At 53.2% G+C, this 19,349-nt stretch overlaps 7 protein-coding genes across 7 annotated transcripts; 3 read left to right on the top strand and 4 right to left on the bottom strand.

The window, feature by feature from the left end:
* Positions 1-50: 50 nt before the first annotated feature.
* Positions 51-1,606, bottom strand: BO80DRAFT_427938 (acylglycerol lipase). The gene is made up of 2 exons (XM_025720136.1): positions 1,224-1,606; positions 51-1,148 (listed from the first exon to the last, which is right to left on the bottom strand). Exons 1-2 carry the CDS (start codon positions 1,296-1,298, stop codon positions 318-320), a joined length of 906 nt encoding a protein of 301 aa, XP_025571986.1. The 5' UTR covers positions 1,299-1,606; the 3' UTR covers positions 51-317.
* Positions 1,607-1,840: 234 nt separating this feature from the next.
* BO80DRAFT_363310 (arylsulfatase A) lies at positions 1,841-3,340 on the bottom strand (the record flags this gene model as incomplete). Its single annotated transcript, XM_025716092.1, has 1 exon — positions 1,841-3,340. The coding sequence occupies one exon, from the start codon at positions 3,338-3,340 to the stop codon at positions 1,841-1,843; it is 1,500 nt and encodes a 499-aa protein (XP_025571987.1).
* A 235-nt stretch (positions 3,341-3,575) lies between these two features.
* On the bottom strand, positions 3,576-6,033 carry BO80DRAFT_481673 (fungal specific transcription factor domain-containing protein; the record flags this gene model as incomplete). The annotated part of the gene is made up of 4 exons (XM_025723382.1): positions 3,576-3,950; positions 4,010-4,529; positions 4,581-5,252; positions 5,984-6,033. The coding sequence occupies 4 exons, from the start codon at positions 6,031-6,033 to the stop codon at positions 3,576-3,578; spliced, it is 1,617 nt and encodes a 538-aa protein (XP_025571988.1).
* A 463-nt stretch (positions 6,034-6,496) lies between these two features.
* BO80DRAFT_481675 (putative sugar transporter) lies at positions 6,497-8,310 on the top strand (the record flags this gene model as incomplete). Its single annotated transcript, XM_025723383.1, has 5 exons — positions 6,497-6,731; positions 6,784-6,981; positions 7,032-7,593; positions 7,643-7,885; positions 7,932-8,310. 5 exons carry the CDS (start codon positions 6,497-6,499, stop codon positions 8,230-8,232), a joined length of 1,539 nt encoding a protein of 512 aa, XP_025571989.1. The 3' UTR covers positions 8,233-8,310.
* Positions 8,311-9,001: 691 nt separating this feature from the next.
* BO80DRAFT_457921 (efflux pump antibiotic resistance protein) lies at positions 9,002-11,048 on the top strand (the record flags this gene model as incomplete). Its single annotated transcript, XM_025722253.1, has 8 exons — positions 9,002-9,260; positions 9,310-9,446; positions 9,501-9,583; positions 9,639-9,736; positions 9,784-9,904; positions 9,953-10,775; positions 10,826-10,931; positions 10,981-11,048. The coding sequence occupies 8 exons, from the start codon at positions 9,002-9,004 to the stop codon at positions 11,046-11,048; spliced, it is 1,695 nt and encodes a 564-aa protein (XP_025571990.1).
* Positions 11,049-11,779: 731 nt separating this feature from the next.
* BO80DRAFT_413946 (putative alpha-amylase) lies at positions 11,780-14,310 on the top strand. Its single transcript, XM_025718080.1, has 9 exons — positions 11,780-12,082; positions 12,127-12,165; positions 12,216-12,331; positions 12,400-12,508; positions 12,564-12,792; positions 12,845-13,007; positions 13,060-13,206; positions 13,265-13,505; positions 13,561-14,310. The coding sequence occupies exons 1-9, from the start codon at positions 11,915-11,917 to the stop codon at positions 14,242-14,244; spliced, it is 1,896 nt and encodes a 631-aa protein (XP_025571991.1). The 5' UTR covers positions 11,780-11,914; the 3' UTR covers positions 14,245-14,310.
* A 313-nt stretch (positions 14,311-14,623) lies between these two features.
* On the bottom strand, positions 14,624-17,866 carry BO80DRAFT_363365 (uncharacterized protein; the record flags this gene model as incomplete). The annotated part of the gene is made up of 4 exons (XM_025716098.1): positions 14,624-16,107; positions 16,270-17,271; positions 17,317-17,743; positions 17,804-17,866. 4 exons carry the CDS (start codon positions 17,864-17,866, stop codon positions 14,624-14,626), a joined length of 2,976 nt encoding a protein of 991 aa, XP_025571992.1.
* Between the last annotated feature and the right edge of the window lie 1,483 nt (positions 17,867-19,349).

Raw genomic sequence — 19,349 nt, forward strand, 5'->3', positions numbered from 1 at the left:
TAGGTAAGAATTCAGATAATAATACAGAAAGTATACTAGCCGGAATCTTTCCGCTGGCCTGGAATTTTGCATCCTCTTCCCATTCAGGTTCAACTTGCTCATCCGCCGGATTGCTTGCGAATTTTTGTGAGATTCCAAATTCATTGTTCATGTCATGGAGCTGAATATATATTGTGACGGGTTGAACCATCCGTATGCGCAAGAACTAAAACGACAACTGATGACTGCTAGGCAGCATGCCGACAGCTGGCCGTATATATCAAAACAAACTGAACACCGAAACAACACAAAAAGCACTCTATCTGAATACAACAAGTCTAAGCACTAGACCTCCCAAGGATCCACGCGGCAAGGTCATCAGCAAACACCGGGCTATTCTCCGGCAAATCCGCATGCAAAAGGTGGCTCCACCCATCATAGGACTTGTGCAGCTTCTCCGACTCCGGCAGACGGGTCGTCTGCTTCTCAAACCACCTCTTACTGGCATCATAACTGGTACAGTTATCCCCAGTGCCGTGAGCCAAAAACACGGACTGCACACCATCCACCAGAACCAGCTTCCCCTCATCCAGGTCCATCATACGGTCCAGCATGTTAGCAAACATCTCCAGCGTGCCCGTGGCATGGTTCATCGGGTCGTTTTTCAACTTCTGCTGCACCTCTGGGTCACGCACGAGCGTTTCCACCCGCATCTTCTCCACGAGCTGGAAATGCGGGAGGAGCTTCCCTGCCAGTCGGCCCAGGAACACCGTTATAGAGCTCGGAGTCTGTTCCGGGGTGAGACCCATCAACGGTGCCAAGACGAGGATACCGCGCAGGGAGGACACAAGGGGCTGATACTTGGGAGTCGAGGCGAAGGTAGCCACTAGCCCACCGCCCATGGAGTGTCCACTGACAAACAACGGAAGTTCAGGGAAGACATCATTCTTCTGGGACTCGATAAACGCAGCCATATCGGCCAGGATCAGAGAGGTCGGTCCCGTATTTCCTCGGTCGGACTTCTTCTGAACCGATCGACCCCAGCCACGCTCGTCGATACCGGAAATGTGAATTCCATGGCGAGCCAGCAACGGGAAGAAATCGTTGTAGTTGTTGATGTGGTCGCTAAAGCCATGGAAATGGGCTAACTTGGCCTTGGGTGCGGCAGGCTGCGGAAGAGGTCAGATTGTGGCCGGCCGACCTATTACGCATGCTGGCATGTGACGGACGGGACCTGAACTTACCGACCACGTCTTTTGGTAGAGGACCGTCCCGTCCGCGAGTTTAAGCTCGCCTTCGGTTATCGTGATGTCGGCCATGTTGGAATGGAATGACAGTGTGGAGATTTGAAGGGCAAACGGAGACTGATATTTGATAAAAGTCCGAGACGTCGCAAAGGGTTGACGATGGTCAGGACATGGACCCGACCTCGGTCGGTGTGAAAGAGATCGACGCGAGCACGGACGCCGCCAAGCCTGGGCCTGAGGCGTCCAGTTCATATCACGAAAATCTTGTGTGCCAGTCCATACGTAGGATGGTGTCAACAACTCCGATCAGCATGATTAGCACCTTTGTCTGAGACTGCAGAGCTCAGAGAAGAGGCAAGTCATCATCCGGTCATCATTCGTTAGCGCGCCCTAATTGCAATGTGAGGTGAGACGGTGAGACTGTCAGCTGCAGGCCCATCCAACGTGGGGATCTCGGCTGTGGGCCCGCTGAGGCCCTGCCTGGGGCATCCCATGGACCGTCCGATCCGAATCAGCTACGGCGTACGGAGTACGGAGAACTAATAACTTGTTACTCCATACGGAGTACATGTTAACCAGTCAAAGATAAGTTATCCACAGTGATAATCAAATTCCTACGGTTTCTCCTCGCGCTGCCGCAACCGTTCCTCCAGCTGTTCTGCCGGAGACTTCAAATCAACCTCGGGAAACCTGGGATCTTTCTTCCAAGGCAGAAAGTCCGTTGACCCAACAAGCCACCGCATCACCTCAGTCTCCAGCATGCGTGCAATAGGCACCCTGCTTGGATCCATGGCCAGATTGTGCATCTCCTCCGGATCGTTTCGTCGATCATAGAGCTCCGCCGGCTCGTACAGTCGATAGATGAACGTCCACTCCGGACTCCGCACACTAATGGCTTTCCCGACGAGCGCCGTATCCCGATGCTGCAGCGTCGCTTTCAGGTCATACGGATACGGCGCCTGCTCCAATAACGGCTCCTCGGAAAGGAGAAACCCGCCCTCGGAAAAGGCGTAGTCTTTGTGCTTCTGACTCGGGTCCCGCAGGACAGGCACCATCGACTGCCCGTTATGCGGAAACTGCTCCGGAATCCCACACAGCTCCAGCACAGTGGGCACAAGATCCACCATCTCCGTCATCCCATCATATCGCTGCTGAGAAGGAAGTCCACCACCCGCGACAATCAATGGCTCATGGACTAGGCTATCCGACAACCCCGAAGGCCACTTCTCAATCAACCCATGATCCCCAAGATACTCGCCATGGTCCGTGAAGAACATGGACACCGTGCTCTCCCACAGCCCCTGCGCATCCACCTTTGCTATTATCTGCCCAAACTGCTCATCTAACCTCGAGATCATCCCATAATACGTCGCTTGAATCTCACGCCATATCTCCCCCGTCGCACGATGTGTCCCATACTCCTCCCTAATGGCCTTCATATACCGAGGCTCATACCCCGTCTTCTCCGCCGGATGCGCCCCCGGCCCAGCCATCTTCTCTCTGTCATGCATCGAGAAATACGGGTCCTCGACCTGAAACGGACAATGTGGGAAGATCAACGGCATGAACAACACCCACGGCTTATCGGGCGGACAATCCAACCATCGCAGCGCAGACCGCACTACAGCATCATCATAGTCCCTCGCTTCATCCGCATTCCGTAGTCCTTTATAGAATAACCGCCCCCAGATACTCTCATCTTTGGTTCGACCCGCCCCGCCAAATTTCGGTACGTATTCCGGCGTCTCGAGAAACCCGTACTCATCCACGCTCATCTCCGTCACGGTTGGCGCGAATGTGTCTCCGCGTGGTGCGAGACACGCAACATGGTATCCATCTTCCTTCAATGTGCGGAAGAGATTCCGCTCCCAGGGTTTGATCAGGTTATCTAGACTGCGGTGGCCGCTCACGTGCGGATAGGTGCCGGTGAACATGCTGCATCGGGACTGGGAGCAGACGGAGGCTTGGACGAAACAGTTGGTGAAGAGAGTGCCTCGGGCGGCGAAGGCATCGATGTTGGGGGTTTTGGCTGGGTGGGCTGGGTTTGTGCAGCTGAGGCTGTCGTAGCGGAGTTGATCGGGCATGAATATCAGGAGGTTTGGCTTGGTGGCCATTTTTGCGTGGTCGGACGGAATCATTTTGGGGGTGGGATTATAATGTTGGGTGCGCTGGTATTGTAAAGGGATGGAAGATAGTATATGGGTTGCGATGTCGGTTGTCGGTCCCGAGAAGTCGGCTGTCGGTGGCCGGTGGGTTACCACTAGTGAATTGCGAAGTACGCAACCGGGACCGACGATAAAACCATTAGCAGTAGTGATTATGACTCCTTTATGCTTATACTGGTCACTGTTATGCCAAGTAACCCATTCCGTCCCACTGCATCTGCCGAATGAGGTCGAATCCAGCCTGTCCTTCCCACCCGTCAACCACGCTGCCGTCTGGCAGCCACACCCCATCGAATGGATCGACACCGTAACTGGGGAGGGTAGATTGAAGGGCCTGGGGGTCACCATTCTCTTCGTAGTGCTCAGGATTGGCAGCAGGGTGGCAATCTAATAGAGCCTCTTCGGACTCCTCACCAAATCCAGACCGGGTGATGAGACTATGGATGGACAGAATCTGTCTTGGCGCGGTCACAGATCCCATTCCTCCATCTAGCTCCGTTTGCTTTGATGCTGGTTTTGAAGTCTCAGATTCTTCGAGTAAAGATTTAAGATCGGATCCCTGACACAGTTAGCGCTGAGAAATGCCACATGGTTTGCTCAACTTGCTATTTGCTGCACCGCAATCGACGTCTGTGAAACAATCCTAACTATCTCGAAGCACGAGTTCGCATATGCGACAAGCTTCTCCCGGGAGGGTTCATAGCCTGTGTGTATCAACAGCCGGATACACTGATAAGCCCAGACAGCGATTTCCATCGGCAAGACGGGTAGTTTTACACCGAGCTGAAGAAGTGAGGTGATAATTTCCGCCACCTTTTCAGCATGAAAACCGCAACGATCCCGACACTGGAGAAGAAATGTGCCATTTAGTTGCTCAAGCGTGGCACCTGGAATAGACTCCACTAGGCCAGGTGTAAGACACCTGTATAGATCACAATGGCACTGGTGCCATAGAAGATGAAGAAAAATGAAGCGACACAGCCACGGAGAATGGGCCCGGAGCCGAAGGTTTCGCTTCGAGTACGTGTTCGAAAGGGGGAGACGGCGATAAAATGCTTGAAGTTGATTTTCACGCTCATGGATGCCGTGCAAGATCTGGCTGGGTGTACAGGAGCCTGCCGCGAAACGCTTGGTGCTTCTGGTGACTGTGAATTATACCCGACGAAAAAAAGAGAAGATCCACGCTTACCTCAGGATTTGATCTCGTAAGTATGCAACACAGATATCAGCAGCTAACAGTCCTGGGATTTCCGATAGCGAATGTAGTTGCACTTCCCGCGACGAACGAATGTCCAGCTCAAATGCATCCTCTCTACACGGCAAACCAATATAAACTGCATCCACGGGGCAGGTGGTGAATTCCAATAGTCCACCTGCCCAGCTCGTATCGAGCATATAGATAGCCCACATCAATCGCCTCCGAGCCTCGACAGCCAAGAAGGAAGACCCTGCACTTTGATAATTGAGACGGAGGGAGAATGCCATCCGGGACAGCATGGCGACCTGAGAAAACGCCAAGGGGTATTCCCCGATGCACATCTTGCAACGAATCACCAAGAGGAGGGCCTGCATTCTAAGAATTGACGGTTGACCTAAGTGACTCATAACCTCTTCCTCCGCCTTGGTGAGACATTGTACCGCATACCCTCTGTTTACTGGATCTGTGTCCGTCAAAAGTATTGATATAGCGGTGATTGAGAGTAGAAGGCAGTTATCGACATTCCCTCGATCCAATCGATCATACAAAGATGCACGATGGAGGAATGAATATCCAGGAATGGGATAAATATGAGTGAAGAATGTATCGAAAGCAAGGTCCAACCTTTGCCGGTCGGGGAAATCGAACTGTTCAATCTCTTCACTTCACGGGCTTAGTATCGCGATATACATTCGCCGTATGCAGCAAAGGCGACTCACATCAGTTCCACGTCCTGGTCAAAAAGAATCTCATTCGGATGGTCAGGTTCCTGAACGAGGGGATGTTGAGCCGGATTGTTCTTCCTGGGCACGCTACCATCCACTGGTGACGAATAGAGGCACTCCCTCCCACGCTTCTGGCATCGGACGCACGCCGGAACATGTCCACTACAGCGAACCTTCAGCGAGTGACATCTGGTACAAGCTCGTCGCGCGCGTAGTCGTTCTGGCTTCCCAACAGGAACATTGCTTCCTTGAAAAGAGCAGGTAAACTTCAAGCGATCGCAGTTTCCACAAGTACCCCGTCGACCGTCACACCGGACCTTCATCACGAGTCAACCAAGTATGCATTAGTCACTTCGGCCTGGCCAAGGCTTACCTTTCGTGTTCGACATTGCTGGCATGTTCTGTTTCTGTAGGCTGCTCTCAGAGAAGATGCCATAGTAGGCGACTGTGTCTATGCATGGGAGGGGTGGGCAGAGAGTGATGGTAGACTTACAAGATGACCGTGACAATGAGAGGCAACTCATATTGATTGGTAGATGCATGGCTGGGATTGCGGGGGTGGAGACCCAAATGGCGTGCTTTTAGTCGCATTGACGGATATCAACAACCGTGTACCTATCTCCTCCTTTCTGGGATCATTCGATCCCGTTGAAGACACTGTATGGCCACTAGCTAGTTCCGGTAGCTAATCGGAGTCCACAATAGAAGGGGACGAGCATTTCTGACACCTAATCGCCTGTGCGCCCCACAAGGCCCTCTCCCCGCACATCATGAATGGCTTAATATATAAACCGACATCAGATGAGTGTCAGGCTGGAGACCTGTTGACACAGTCAGGCCATCCGTTCACCAACTCCCAGCATGCCTAACAGTATATACCTTCACAAATATAATGAAGTGGAGGAAATTTCAAGCCCGAAGTGTGGCTAAACAGTGGTCGAGGAAGCAATATTGACATGGGCTCGGCATCCGACACATCGGCACCGACAGCCGACATTGTAGAGCCGACATCAGGTAACTCACCAAATATCAAACAACCTCAATAGCGCCCCATGGTGACAGTTCACACTAATATGGTATAATAACGGTCGAGGATATGGAGATGCAAATAAATAGTAGTTGTGGTCATGCTCGGAATAGCCTTTGCAGCACTGAGACCGGCCAATATTACCCGACCGCAAGATGAAGCTCGCCTCCGGACTCCAATACTTCAATACCACCCTAGCATTAGCGTGTTCTCTCATTGCAATTTCATCCTTGAACTATGGCTTCGACAACCAGGGCTTCTCAACCACAGAGGCCATGGACGCGTTTGACCGGCGGTTCGGCCAGTTTGATGCGGCAACGCAGTCTTACGCACTGGTTCCATCCTGGCTATCATTGTTCAACAGCCTGAACTACATTGGCTTTGCATTTGGTGCGTTCCATCTCACTGATGGCCGAGAAAGTGCGTGTGGCTGACTCTTCAGGCGTGCTTATCGGCAGTATCATTTCTTCGCGATTCGGCCGTCGATGGTGCATGTTTTGTATGAGCGGATATGCCCTCATCACGGCGACTATAACTGTGACGTCCCTGAATCGAGACCAAATTTTAGCAGCTCGCATACTCAACTATGTCTATGTTGGCATGGAATTGGCTGTCGTGCCAACCTTCCAGTCAGAGATAGGTGTGTCATACCATTTAACCCTTTATTCGACATGCACTCACACCGTATAGTTCCTGCGCCTGTTCGCGGCCTGGTTGTTGGAACCTACCAATTTAGTATTATTCTGGGCGGTCTTATTGTGAACTCCATCTGCAAAGGCACAAGCGGAATACAGGATGACCGTGCGTGGAGGATTCCCATTGGCCTCTACTACATCGTACCGTTCATTATCCTCTGCTCGATTTGGTTCATCCCGGAGAGCCCGCGGTGGCTCTTACAGCGTGGGCGTATGGATGAGGCGAAGCGGAACATTTACCGCTTGCGGGAGGGATGCTTCAATGAAGAGGAAATCGAGGCCGAATTCCACGAGCTACAGGCAGCGCTAGAACGGGAAGCAGACTCTGGCGCTTGGACGGATCTGGTAAAAGGGGTCGATCTCAAGCGAACTGCGCTTGTGGTCATGGTGAATTTCTTTCAGCAGGCGACGGGCCAGGCTTTTGCATCGCAGTACGGAGCAGTCTATATCAAGCAGCTCGGGACTGTTAACACGTTTACTATGACTGTCATTATTGCAGTGATCAATCTTGCCGCTATAACGGTTACGCTGATGTGGAGTGATAAAGTTGGTCGCCGGTGGGTTTAGTCGTCGCTATTGGTGAGATCAATACTAACAATGAACCAGACCGATGCTTCTGGCTAGCTCCGCTGTGATGGCCATTGGACTGCTGATCATGGGAGGGTTGGGGACCCCGACTCCACTAACTATTCCTATGAAGAGAGGAATCGTGGCTATGTACGTCGTCTTGGCGGTTGGGTTCTCTCTTGGATGGGGTCCCCAGGCATATGTCGTAGCCACTGAGCTCCCTGCTCTTCGATTGAGAGACAAGACCCTGCAGCTGGGATTCACAGTCAATGTGGTTTCGAAGTATGCTTCCTATTCCCCATCCTTTTGTTGATACTAACGGATTCAGCTTCGTGGTCAACTTCACTATTCCCTATCTTGTGGATGAGGAATATGCCGACTTGGAATCCAAGGTCGGTTTTATATTCGGATCTATAAGCGTTTGTGCCTTTGTCACCACGTATCTCTTTGTTCCTGAATGTCGGGGCAAGACACTAGAGGAGATTGATGTGATGTTTAAATCCGGGGTGAAGCTGAGAAAGTTTGGGTCCACAGATGCGTCCCTACTTTTGGCGCAACCACGGGTCAGCAAGAGCCTAAAGACAGAAACAGGGGTGTTAGTAGAGAACCAGAGGGACCTAGGTGTTTGATCACCGCCTTTATAGAAATACCATGCAAGCCCTTTCTAGGTGCCCGATGAGGAAGAAGTTGGAACTTTGATGGCGAGACACACCAAGATCATCGTGATTACTAATCGAGCCACGAAGGCGGTCGGGGTTGGTCTATCTATCTTTTCCCTCGACTTTGCTTGGTCTTGGATTTCGTCCAAGCCCATACATGGCTCTGTTTTCATACACAAAAACACAAAGGTTGAATTGATTTCCAGCTGGCCATACTGTCGGGTGTCGGCTGTGCCTGAGTCGAGGCGCGCTAAGACCACCACCATGGAAGGGTTCGCCATCGGAACCAGCCATGGCGTGCTGCTCCACTTTGATGACCTCAACTCGGGGTCTTCCTCCATGTCATTTGCGCTTCGGTGCCTGTCCCTACCACTGCACGCGGTTTTCTGATCCATCCGTGCACTCACCTTGCCCCATGAGGTTTAGGACCCATATAAACCTATATCTCTCCCCGATGGTGTCATCGCTTATCCCTGAATGACACATTCAACAGCCAATACCGATGCTTCCAAACATCGACAGGAGGGGCCAGTCCTTCCAGATAAGCGGAATTTCCGGAATGGCTGTTTGCGTGGGCAAATAATTTCTTTTGCCGGAACCGAGGAGGCTCCGAAAAAGAAACCATATCAGGTCTTGCTCCCACAATATTCTTTTTCTGAAATGATGCGAGACTGAAATCACTCAGCTATCAGATCAGTGACGCGATATCAGACTCCAAAAAGCCAGGAAACTGAGTATAATGGCTGTAACGGCTTTTGGTCCAGATCCACTGGACGCAGGTGTTGATGAGAGAACTCCTTTGAATACCTCGGCCCTGGACGAGAATCATAACACAACCACACCTGACTACAGCAGTATTGCAAAGGGCCCTGTCAGTGATGTGCACAGTGGCCATGGTAGTGATGAGGAGCGACCGCTGGTCAGCCCAGCTGAGCCGCATGGCAATGACGTGAAAGCATTAACTAGCATCAGTACCGTCATCGGCGTGTTGTTGCTAGGTAAGCCGTTCTCTGCCTTGCGCGTGCGACTAGACTGACAGAATATCAGGCGAGTTCATTTCAAACGCGGACACGACATTGGTGATGGCAACAACGGGCAAAATCTCCTCCGAATTCGATCGACTGCGCGATGCGAGTTGGCTAGCAACAGCGTATACTTTGGGCTTATGCGCCGCTCAGCCAATGGTCAGCTATTCTTTACAAGACGTTCGATGTCGGGCTATACTGACAATGATCTAGTACGGCAAGCTGAGTGACATCTACGGTCGCAAGCCACTGCTTCTCTGGGCGTATGTTTTCTTCGGCATTGGATGCGTGATCAGGTAGACTCTCCATAGTTCTCACCCCATGAAGCATGCTGATCACAATGTTTCTTAGTGGTATCGGTCGGGGAATGGGAACAGTCATCTTGGGGCGAGCGATCAGTGGTATTGGCGGTGCTGGGACAATGGCAATGGGTTCGATCATTATCACGGGTAAGTCAGCAGACGCCGCCTGGCGTATTGTTGCTGAACATGTGCAGATATTGTTCCGCGACGAGACGTCGCCCACTGGCGTGCGTACATTAACATCGCAATGACTCTGGGTCGTAGCGCAGGAGGTCCGATCGGTGGATGGCTGACGGACACCATTGGGTGGAGATGGTATGCTGCTCAACATAAGGGTTGCCTGTGTCATCTAACTCATTTTAGGTCGTTTCTTCTCCAGGGACCACTGTCCGCCGTCGCTGCCTTGCTGGTTATATGGAAACTCAAGCTCAGCAGTCCAGCCACCGAGAAAAGTATCCGTCGTGTCGACTTTCTAGGGACGTTCCTCCTCGCCATCGGCATCGTCACAACCACTGTCATTCTCGATCAAGCTGGACAGTCCTTCGCATGGGCATCTCTGTCCACAGCGATCTTGGCCACTATCAGTGCGTCGGCATTCGTCGCCTTTATCCTCGTCGAGCTCTATGTAGCTCCCGAACCGATCTTCGAACTTCGCATTTTGCGTAAGCCAAATGTGACACCCAGCTATCTCATTGGGGCGCTGCAGATAACCGCTCAAGTTGGAATGATGTTCTCTGTACCTTTGTATTTCCAGGTCACGTCGCAAGCCTCAGCCACCGTGGCTGGAGGGCATCTCGTCCCAGCGGTGATCGGTAACACTCTGGGTGGTCTGATTGCGGGCGCCTTCATCCGTCGCACTGGGCATTTCAAGGTGCTCTTGATTGTGGCCGGTCTTGTTGCGTCAATCGCATACTTGCTGCTGTTCCTCCGTTGGAACGGTCACACTGGCTTTTGGGAATCCTTGTACATCATCCCCGGCGGTCTGGGCACTGGTTTCGCCTCTGCTTCGGCTTTTGTCAGCATGACAGCGTTCCTGTTGCCGCAGGAGGTGGCCATGGCTACGGGAGGTTACTTTCTTTTATTTAGCTTTGCCATGACCGCAGGTGTGACAGTGACAAACAGCGTACTGGGGATGGTGTTCAAGCGCCAGATGGAGCAGCATTTGACGGGCCCTGGAGCCAAGAAGGTTTGTGCCATTTCCCAGCCTTTCTCGCACGATTGCTAATGAGCTTCTAGATCATTGAACGAGCTCTTTCCGACACGAGCTACATCAACGGTCTTGAAGGACACGTGCGAGAGATTGTGGTTAAGGGATATGTTGCTGGCCTGCGCTATACATACCGTAAGATGCCCAGATATGCATCTGAAATTCATCACTAACCTTTGTCTAGTGTTCTCCCTCATCCTTTCACTCCTTGGATCGGTCATTGGCTGGACGGTGCGAAAGCACCAATTGTGAATACCCATAAAGAAAACCTATAATGAAGGTCAAAAATGATCTCTCCAGGCCGGCCTTCGATGAATAGATCGGTAGACCAGCTACTGCAACAGACTGTAGTACTATGTCAAGGATGCTCGTCCTTACCCAACTCGTACATCCTTAAGAAATGATTGACCCCACCAGCAAACTGGATTCTATGCCGAGGCATGTGAAGAGGGGTCAGCTCAGAGGTATACCAGCTTTCATAATTCTCTCAACCTATACCGTGTTGCTCGATTAGCCCCGGCAATTAACCGGACCTGCAGCAGAACACCATTACCCCGCCGGAGGCTTCATCATCCTGCAGCTCAGCTGTACCCTGCGGGGGAAGGATCAACTTTAGTAATTTATAAGATTAATCTATTTACGCTGCACCTGCAGGGACTTGGGCGCCAACCGAGGTTGTCTGCAGTAATTCATCTCGCTTCGCCAAGCGACGGCCCTAACGGGCCACCCGCAGCTGGCCTGCCAACTCCGGTAATCTATTCTCCGAACATCCCTGCCAGTGATGAAGATACGCAGTCAGCTAACGGTAGCCAGGGCTGGTCGGAGATTTGTTGCTCTAAAACAATGAAGGGGCCCGGGGCTAAATCCTGGCCCCGAGATGATCGGAGCCCCGGCCAATGAACGGCCTCGTATAATCCCGTTCCTGGCAGCTAAATTGATTGCCGGCCGCATCCAGCATCAGATGGAGTTGGACGGCACTGTGGGTTGATCTGCCTTGGAATATGCCTGTGAAACGGAGCGTGTCAGGAGGGTATAAAAATTGGCATTTTGGCATCTTTTGCTGTATTTCCAAGCAGCGTTCGGGGAGTTCTTCTGGCAGACAGCCTTAGCTCGCAGCAATGAGATTATCAGCATCAAGTCTTCTGCTTTCTGGGTTCCTCTTTGGGAAGCTGGCTCTTGGGTTGTCAGCTGCAGAATGGCGCTCCCAGTCCATCTACTTCCTTCTTACGGATCGGTTCGGTAGGGCGGACAATTCGACCACGGCGACGTGCGATACCGGCGAGCAGGTACGTTGATCCCATCATTCTAGCCCACCAATTAACCTTTGTAGATATATTGCGGTGGAAGCTGGCAAGGCGTTATCAATCATGTAAGTTCGCTCCGTCTGCTTAGCAGCCCAACTCCTGACCATTGCTCTAGTTGGATTACATCCAGGGCATGGGCTTTACTGCCATCTGGATTTCGCCGGTCACCGAGCAGCTACCGCAGGACACTACAGATGGGGAAGCCTACCATGGCTACTGGCAGCAGAAGATGTACGCATTGCCTATTTTCCTGTCGCTCTCCTCATATTTTCCCCTTTCATGGAGACTAATCGTGGCAGATATACTGTAAACTCCAACTTTGGCACTGCAGATGATCTCAAGGCCCTCTCAGATGCTCTCCATGCTCGCGGAATGTACCTGATGGTTGACGTCGTACCGAACCACATGGTAAGCCTACTTCTCCGGTGTCGATAACCATAAGCGTACATACTAACTTCACCAGGGCTACGCGGGTGACGGTGATGACGTGGACTACAGCGTCTTTGACCCATTTGACTCGTCTTCTTACTTTCACCCATACTGCCTCATTACCGACTGGAGTAACTTGACAATGGTTCGCGACTGCTGGGAGGGCGACACCATTGTCTCTCTCCCAGATTTGAACACCACCGAGACAGTTGTTCGAACAATATGGTACGACTGGGTTGCAGACCTGGTATCCAATTACTCTAGTATGACCAATCCCCTTGTCCCTGAGAGATAGTCCCATGCTGACACCCTCAGTCGACGGTCTCCGCATCGACAGCGTTCTTGAAGTCGAGCCCGACTTCTTCCCCGGCTACCAAGAAGCAGCCGGTGTATACTGCGTCGGCGAAGTCGACAACGGTGACCCTGCCCTCGACTGCCCATACCAGGAGTATTTGGATGGCGTGCTCAACTATCCAATGTACATCACGTACTGCTCAAACCGTCTATAACGCATCGCTAACTCCAAACAGTTACTGGCAACTCCTCTACGCCTTCGAATCCTCCAGCGGCAGCATCAGCGATCTCTACAACATGATCAAATCCGTTGCCAGTGACTGTTCCGACCCAACCTTGCTGGGCAACTTTATCGAAAACCACGACAACCCTCGCTTCGCCTAGTACGTCCCCCACCCTCACCCTTTCTCCCTCCATCCTTCATCCCCGCTAACAAACCAGCTACACATCCGACTACTCCGAAGCCAAGAACGTCCTCAGCTACATCTTCCTCTCTGACGGCATCCCCATCGTCTACGCCGGTGAAGAGCAACACTACAGCGGCGGCAGCGTGCCCTACAACCGCGAAGCCACCTGGCTATCGGGCTACGACACCTCAGCAGAACTCTACACCTGGATCGCCACCACCAACGCCATCCGCAAACTAGCCATCGCAGTAGACTCGGACTACATCACCTACGCAGTGCGTCCCCCACCCCCTTCCCCTCAACCTCATAACCCCTTCCTTACATCCACAGAACGACCCCTTCTACACAGACAGCAACACCATCGCCATGCGCAAAGGCACCTCCGGCAAACAAGTCATCACCGTGCTCTCCAACAAAGGCTCCTCGGGAAGCAGCTACACCCTCACCCTCAGCGACAGCGGCTACACCTCCGGCACGGAACTCATCGAAGCCTACACCTGCACCTCGGTAACCGTCGATTCCAACGGCGATATCCCCGTCCCAATGGCCTCTGGCCTCCCGCGCGTCTTCCTCCCCGCATCCTCCATGGACTCATCCTCTTCCTCTCTTTGCGGTGGCGGCTCCTCAACCTCCACATCCACAGCCACTGCCACCACCACCACCACCTCCTCCACATCATCCACAGCAACATCAACATCAACCTGCACATCCATCTCCATAACCTTCATCGAAACCGTAACCACCACCTACGGCGAAGAAATCTACCTCACCGGCTCGATCTCCCAGCTCGGAGACTGGGATACCAGTGACGCGATCCTTCTCTCCGCGGATAAATATACCTCGAGTAATCCCGAATGGTATGTCGAGGTGACGCTGCCGACGGGGACCAGCTTCGAGTATAAATTCATTAAGGTCGAGAGTGATGGGAGTGTTACTTGGGAGAGTGATCCAAATCGCGAGTATACGGTTCCCGAGGGGTGTAGTGGGGTTACGGTGGATGATAGTTGGAGGTAGATGATTGGTTTTGGGTGTTTTGGAGGGGGGGAAGGGGGTGGTTTGGGGTTTATGGGTTTGAGTTGGAAGGAAGGAAGGGGTGGAGGGTGTAGGGATCTACTGGGAATGAAACACTCTGATAATCGTTGAAGGTATCTAAGTTAGATGTATTCGGTAATGTACATGATGTATTTACTGCTCTAAGCAAAAGCCTCCAGGATCTTTATTGAGTATCCGGTAGGCTCATGGACCTGGAGAAACACAGCGAACAGAAATGAAATGTAGAAAGACACAAAAGGGTATTAACATCTGAGCATGGGCTCATCATTGAAGAAATCATAAACAGAAGATGCAAGCAGTTCTTCCGAGTCATAAAGGGTTAGGCAGGTAGAAGGAAAGACTAAAATTGGTGGTCCGGACGGTACGGTTGCACAGGCGGGATGTTGTCGCGAGGGGACATTGTCCGCGGCGGTGATGCCATGTTGTGCTCATGGAACGCTGCATTCGGAGCTGTGGGTGTCATGGGAGACCTCACGGACGGACTGAAAGCCACATAGCCATTTGACGGTCTTGTCTCCTCCACATCGGCAGAGCTGGCGAAGGGGTTCTCGGTGGTGGCCGCTGGTTCGGTGTGTGCGTTTGACAGTTCATGCTCAGGCTCGGTCTGCACCGGCGAGTTGACTGCAGGATTGAAAGCAACGTAGGCATGGTTAGCCTGTGCGTATTGGTTCTCCTGTGGCAGGTGGTTTGCTTCTGGCGATCGCATTCTTTCTGGCGACTCGCCCGAGTTCAGCGGGGAGACAGGTCTAGCGTCCGATCCATGTACTTGTACCGCACTCTCAAGATGTCCATCCGAGGGCATAGAGACGTCGGATTCGGTGGGTCTCCTAGCCGAAGGGTTGAAAGCAACATATTCGTGAAACTCTGGTTCGTCATGCGGAATATCCGAAACAGGCCTTGGAGCCAAGCTCTCTGAAGAATCGGCAGCGGGATTGTCGTCGTGATCTGCAGACAGTACGTGAGGCTCCGTGGGCTCCATATGCGATACGCTGCTCGAAGGGTTGAAAGCAAGGTAGTTATGTGAAGCTGAGGCCGGTTCGCCTGATTCAGAAGAGACAGACCTCATGCCGGTATCCTGGAAGTTATCAATATACCCCTCACCATAACGCTCATTGAACGAGGAAGCATGGTTAAAGTTCGAAGATACAGGTGATCCGGCTGAAGGGTTGAACGCAACGTAGTCACCATGGGACGCTTCATGTGGGTTGAATGAGGATTCAGCATGTCCATAGGCATATTCATCTGGCTCCGGAACTGCCTCCTCATTAAATGGCATTGGTGGGCTCCTGGCAGCTGGATTGAATGCTACATAGCCGCCCGGTGACATCGTCCTTTCCACCACACCGTCGGGAACAGCTGGAGAGCGAAGATCACCGGGACTCGACGAATTCAGCGATCGCAGAGGATATTCATTCTCATGCGGAGGATACGGGAGCCCGTGAGACTGGCCGAGGGGTGAGAACGTTCGATCAGGTACCCCCTCAGTCGGATAGACAGATCCGGGGGTCAGAGATCGAGTGTTTGGATCAACCGCCGGGCTGTAGGGCCGGAAGGGAGTGCCTGCCGAAGGACCGTGAGAACCGAACGGGTTATACCCTTCGGTAGGGCCTCCTGATCCGGGCGATGGTATACGGCCTGGCGTGTGCGCAGGAGGGGCTGGGGTGAAGTTAGACCGCGACACGGGAGTCTGGTTGCGCCACATGTCTGGTGCCGGGGAAGCACGATCGACCGGGCCGTAACCAGGTGCAGAAGCAAAGTTGGACACGGGAGTTTGCATGCGCGGCATCTGTGGCGCTGGCGACGCCCGATCGACCGGACCGTATCCTGGGACTGGAGTGACATTTGACACAGGAGTCTGATTGCGCAACATTTGTGGTGCCGGAGACGCACGATCAGCCGGACCGTATCCTGGCACTGGGGTAAAGTTGGACGCAGGAGTTTGCGTGCGTGGCAACTGTGGCGCTGGCGATGCTCGATCGGCCGCACTGTATCCAGGTCCTTGAGACGCCGGGGTGAACCCTTGCCGCGACACTGGAGTCTGCAACCGCGGGACCGGCCCCGGCATCTGGCCAGGCAGACGAGGTGCTGGGGTCAACTCCGAACGTGAGACCGGGGTTTGGGTATGTGGCATTGACGGCGCCGGTGATGACCGCTCCATCGGGCTATTGTATCCCGGACCTGGAGCTTGGTTCAAGTTCTGTCGAATCCTTGGCGTCTGAGCGCGTGGCATCGGGGCAGGGCCTTGATTGGGGAGGGGCGGCACTGGCGGCGCGGTGCCATGTCGGTCGAGCGGGCTGTACGTTGAAACCGCGGTGCTGCCCGACAACGAGACTGCATCAGAGTATGCCGACGATTCGGTCATGGTTCTTGTCAATGGCTTATCACTGAAAGCCCCGACATCCGGAAGAGTAGGTTTGCGCTCTAGAGCAGCTGTCCCAGGGCGTGAGGAATAGGCTGGCAGCGTGGTCTGCGTCGTAGTGCGTGAGATCGTCGTGACGATGGGTGTCTTGTCATCATCAGCCACACCAACCGAGGGCAAAGTAGGCCGCTTGTCCAAGCCAAGGTTCGGATTGGTGGGCTTCCGGTCTTGCAAAACGACGCCTTTGGCCAGGGCTTTGTTGACCTTCTTTCGGACGATACGGGTGAGTCGGCTGTTGATTTTTCGCCGGCAATAAGCCTTCAAAGAGCCATCTTCCGAAGGAATATGGTGGAACAGGAAGATAAGGTAGAGAACGACAGCCAAGAACAACTTGAGCATGGACAACACCCAAATGACCAAGGTGAATAGCATACCGATCAAGACCACGGCGCGTTCGGTGTTGTCTTCAGCCAGCATCTTGATGTTATAGAAGAGTTGGGAGGCTGTAGACCCGCCTTCATCGGTAGTGTTCTTTCCGCCGGGGAGCAAGTCCATCTGCATCACTGAGTAGAGAGTAATGGCGTTGACCACTTGCCGTGGCCCGTCGGCGAAAATGGTGCTCATCCAGGCTGGACTATGTCAGCCATTATCACCTAACCACAGTGGAGACTCACATTCAAAGGCAAAGTAAGCAAAGAGGGCGACATATTCGGCACCCTTCTTACTTTTGGTTAGCTCTGCGAAGACCAGGAATCTCCTCCATCCGCGGCCATTGCGTCCCATGCGGATACTCTGAATGCGCACGGCGAGAGAGTCGAGGTAGCTTTGAGCGATACTTCCGGAGCGCATCGCCCGGATGACACGCATCCATCGGTAAGCCAACAGCGCGAATGAGATGATAATGCACACGGCGAATATCCAGCGCGAAATCTTGAACGGGATCGCAGGCTCGATTGAACCAGCCCATCGGGAGAACGCCAACAGATTGACGGCGGTAAAGGTGTCCACGCCATACACGGCAATGGAGACCAGAAGGAAGACGTAGAGGAAAAAGTATGAAAACGGAGAGAGGCAGGACTCGGACTTGAAGTCATCAAGGTTCTATGTACAAACAACATCAGCGATATTCGTAATTATGTCCATGCGACCGATGGAACCCACAATGTAGTCCCACTGCTCCTCCAAGGCCACTGGCCCTTTCTCCCGGTCACCAGAGCAAAACATATCGGATCAAGATCTGGTCCCGCCAGGGCCAATGGTACAACTTGGGTCAAGGAAAGTCGGATGAGGGAGGAAAGAGGGGTACTCCGTCGGTCCAGCCGGGCGAAGTCACGATCGCAACGTGGGCGAGATAGCAAAGAGCGAAGGCACGCAAGAGGTATGGGATCTTTTTGTACAGTACGGCGCCAAGTAAAGAGTGACAAGAAAAGCGTAAGCAGTAGCACCAGCGCCTACCGACGACAATCGCGCATAACCGCTGAGAGTTGTCGAGGTCCGAGGTCAACAGAACGAGCTGTCAATCAGCGCGGACCCATCGCGAATGGCCATTGAAAAGGTCTGACAGGTTTTGAAGACGCTCGAACTGGGACGTCGGCGGTTAGCCTCAGTGGGTAGGGTGAACGTGCCAAGATAGGGGCAGGGGCCCTGGCGCGTGCTGCTGCGGCAGTTCCGGTCGCAATGGCGGGCAGCAGGGGCAGAGAGTGACGACGGGCACCAGAATGATCGCAAGGAAGGACAGAAGACGGATGTCAAAGTCTCAAATGAAAGTGTGGCCCAACGGAGCGGTGACACTTGACGAACGGGCAGAAGCAGTCGGCGCGAAAACGAGAGCGAGGAGATTGTATGATGACTTGATGAGGGGGAGCTGCATGGAAGAATGTGGATCGGAACGTGGGAATGAAGAATGGGGTTATCCATGGTTTGTCGGCCCAAGGTGAAACACGGACGGTATGGCGGGAATGAAACTACTGGCCACTATTGAGTGTTAGTCGGATCAATTTCCGAATCAAACCGCCATGTCAGCCCAGGAGAGGGGGAAGCTCTTACTCGTGGGCCTGATAACGAGGGTCTGCGCGCGACCGCCAGTCCGCGAGCCAGTCAGGGCGCCCGCCCGCCGTTCCTGGTTCCTGACCAGAGTGGATTCTTGCCGGAGCTCAATTTGCCAGCCGCCGTTGGGGATTGGGAAATGGAGCGATGGAGATGAAGAAGAGATGGAGACACCGGCGGACGTTATTGCCGGTCGCCCGCTGCCGCTCTGCCCGTCACGGACCCCCGGCTGTCCCCGTGATCCCCATTCCTGCCCGTCAACACTCAGCAGTCCACCTGAATCTTTTTCTCTGCCCGGTCCCCTCCCCCAATGCTTCGCGCCTCCCTCCAACTCTGCCTGTATATACCGACGAGCAATTTCCAATCCTGCCTCTTGACATTCCTCGATAAGAATCGTGCCGCTGCTCAAGAAACCCAGACTGTCCTTATGGGAACCCAAAGAGCCCGCACAACTCCACACCCCTCCGGTTCGCAAAGACGGTCCCAAAGGCAACTAGGGCGATGCTCGTGGCTGGTGAATATCAAGAAACGCCATTGTAAGGACACCTTTCAAACAGGTATACCGTGCGATAAATCGCGAAGCCAGGGGATAGGAAGATAGGACCCTCAGACCTATCTAGAGACTGCTCGAGAGCCCAGTCGATCGAGCAGTCCCTGTCGT

This window comes from Aspergillus ibericus (assembly GCF_003184845.1).
Source record: "Aspergillus ibericus CBS 121593 unplaced genomic scaffold BO80scaffold_42, whole genome shotgun sequence".
Taxonomy (NCBI): domain Eukaryota; kingdom Fungi; phylum Ascomycota; class Eurotiomycetes; order Eurotiales; family Aspergillaceae; genus Aspergillus; species Aspergillus ibericus.

Coding starts and splice junctions, on each gene's coding strand:
- BO80DRAFT_413946 (XM_025718080.1), top strand. CDS start 11,915: ATGAGATTATCAGCATCAAGTCTTCTGCTTTCTGGGTTCCTCTTTGGG. Junction 12,332..12,399: donor GGCTACTGGCAGCAGAAGAT/GTACGCATTGCC, acceptor TAATCGTGGCAG/ATATACTGTAAACTCCAACT. Junction 13,506..13,560: donor CGGACTACATCACCTACGCA/GTGCGTCCCCCA, acceptor TTACATCCACAG/AACGACCCCTTCTACACAGA.
- BO80DRAFT_427938 (XM_025720136.1), bottom strand. CDS start 1,298: ATGGCCGACATCACGATAACCGAAGGCGAGCTTAAACTCGCGGACGGG. Junction 1,149..1,223: donor TCTACCAAAAGACGTGGTCG/GTAAGTTCAGGT, acceptor CCTCTTCCGCAG/CCTGCCGCACCCAAGGCCAA.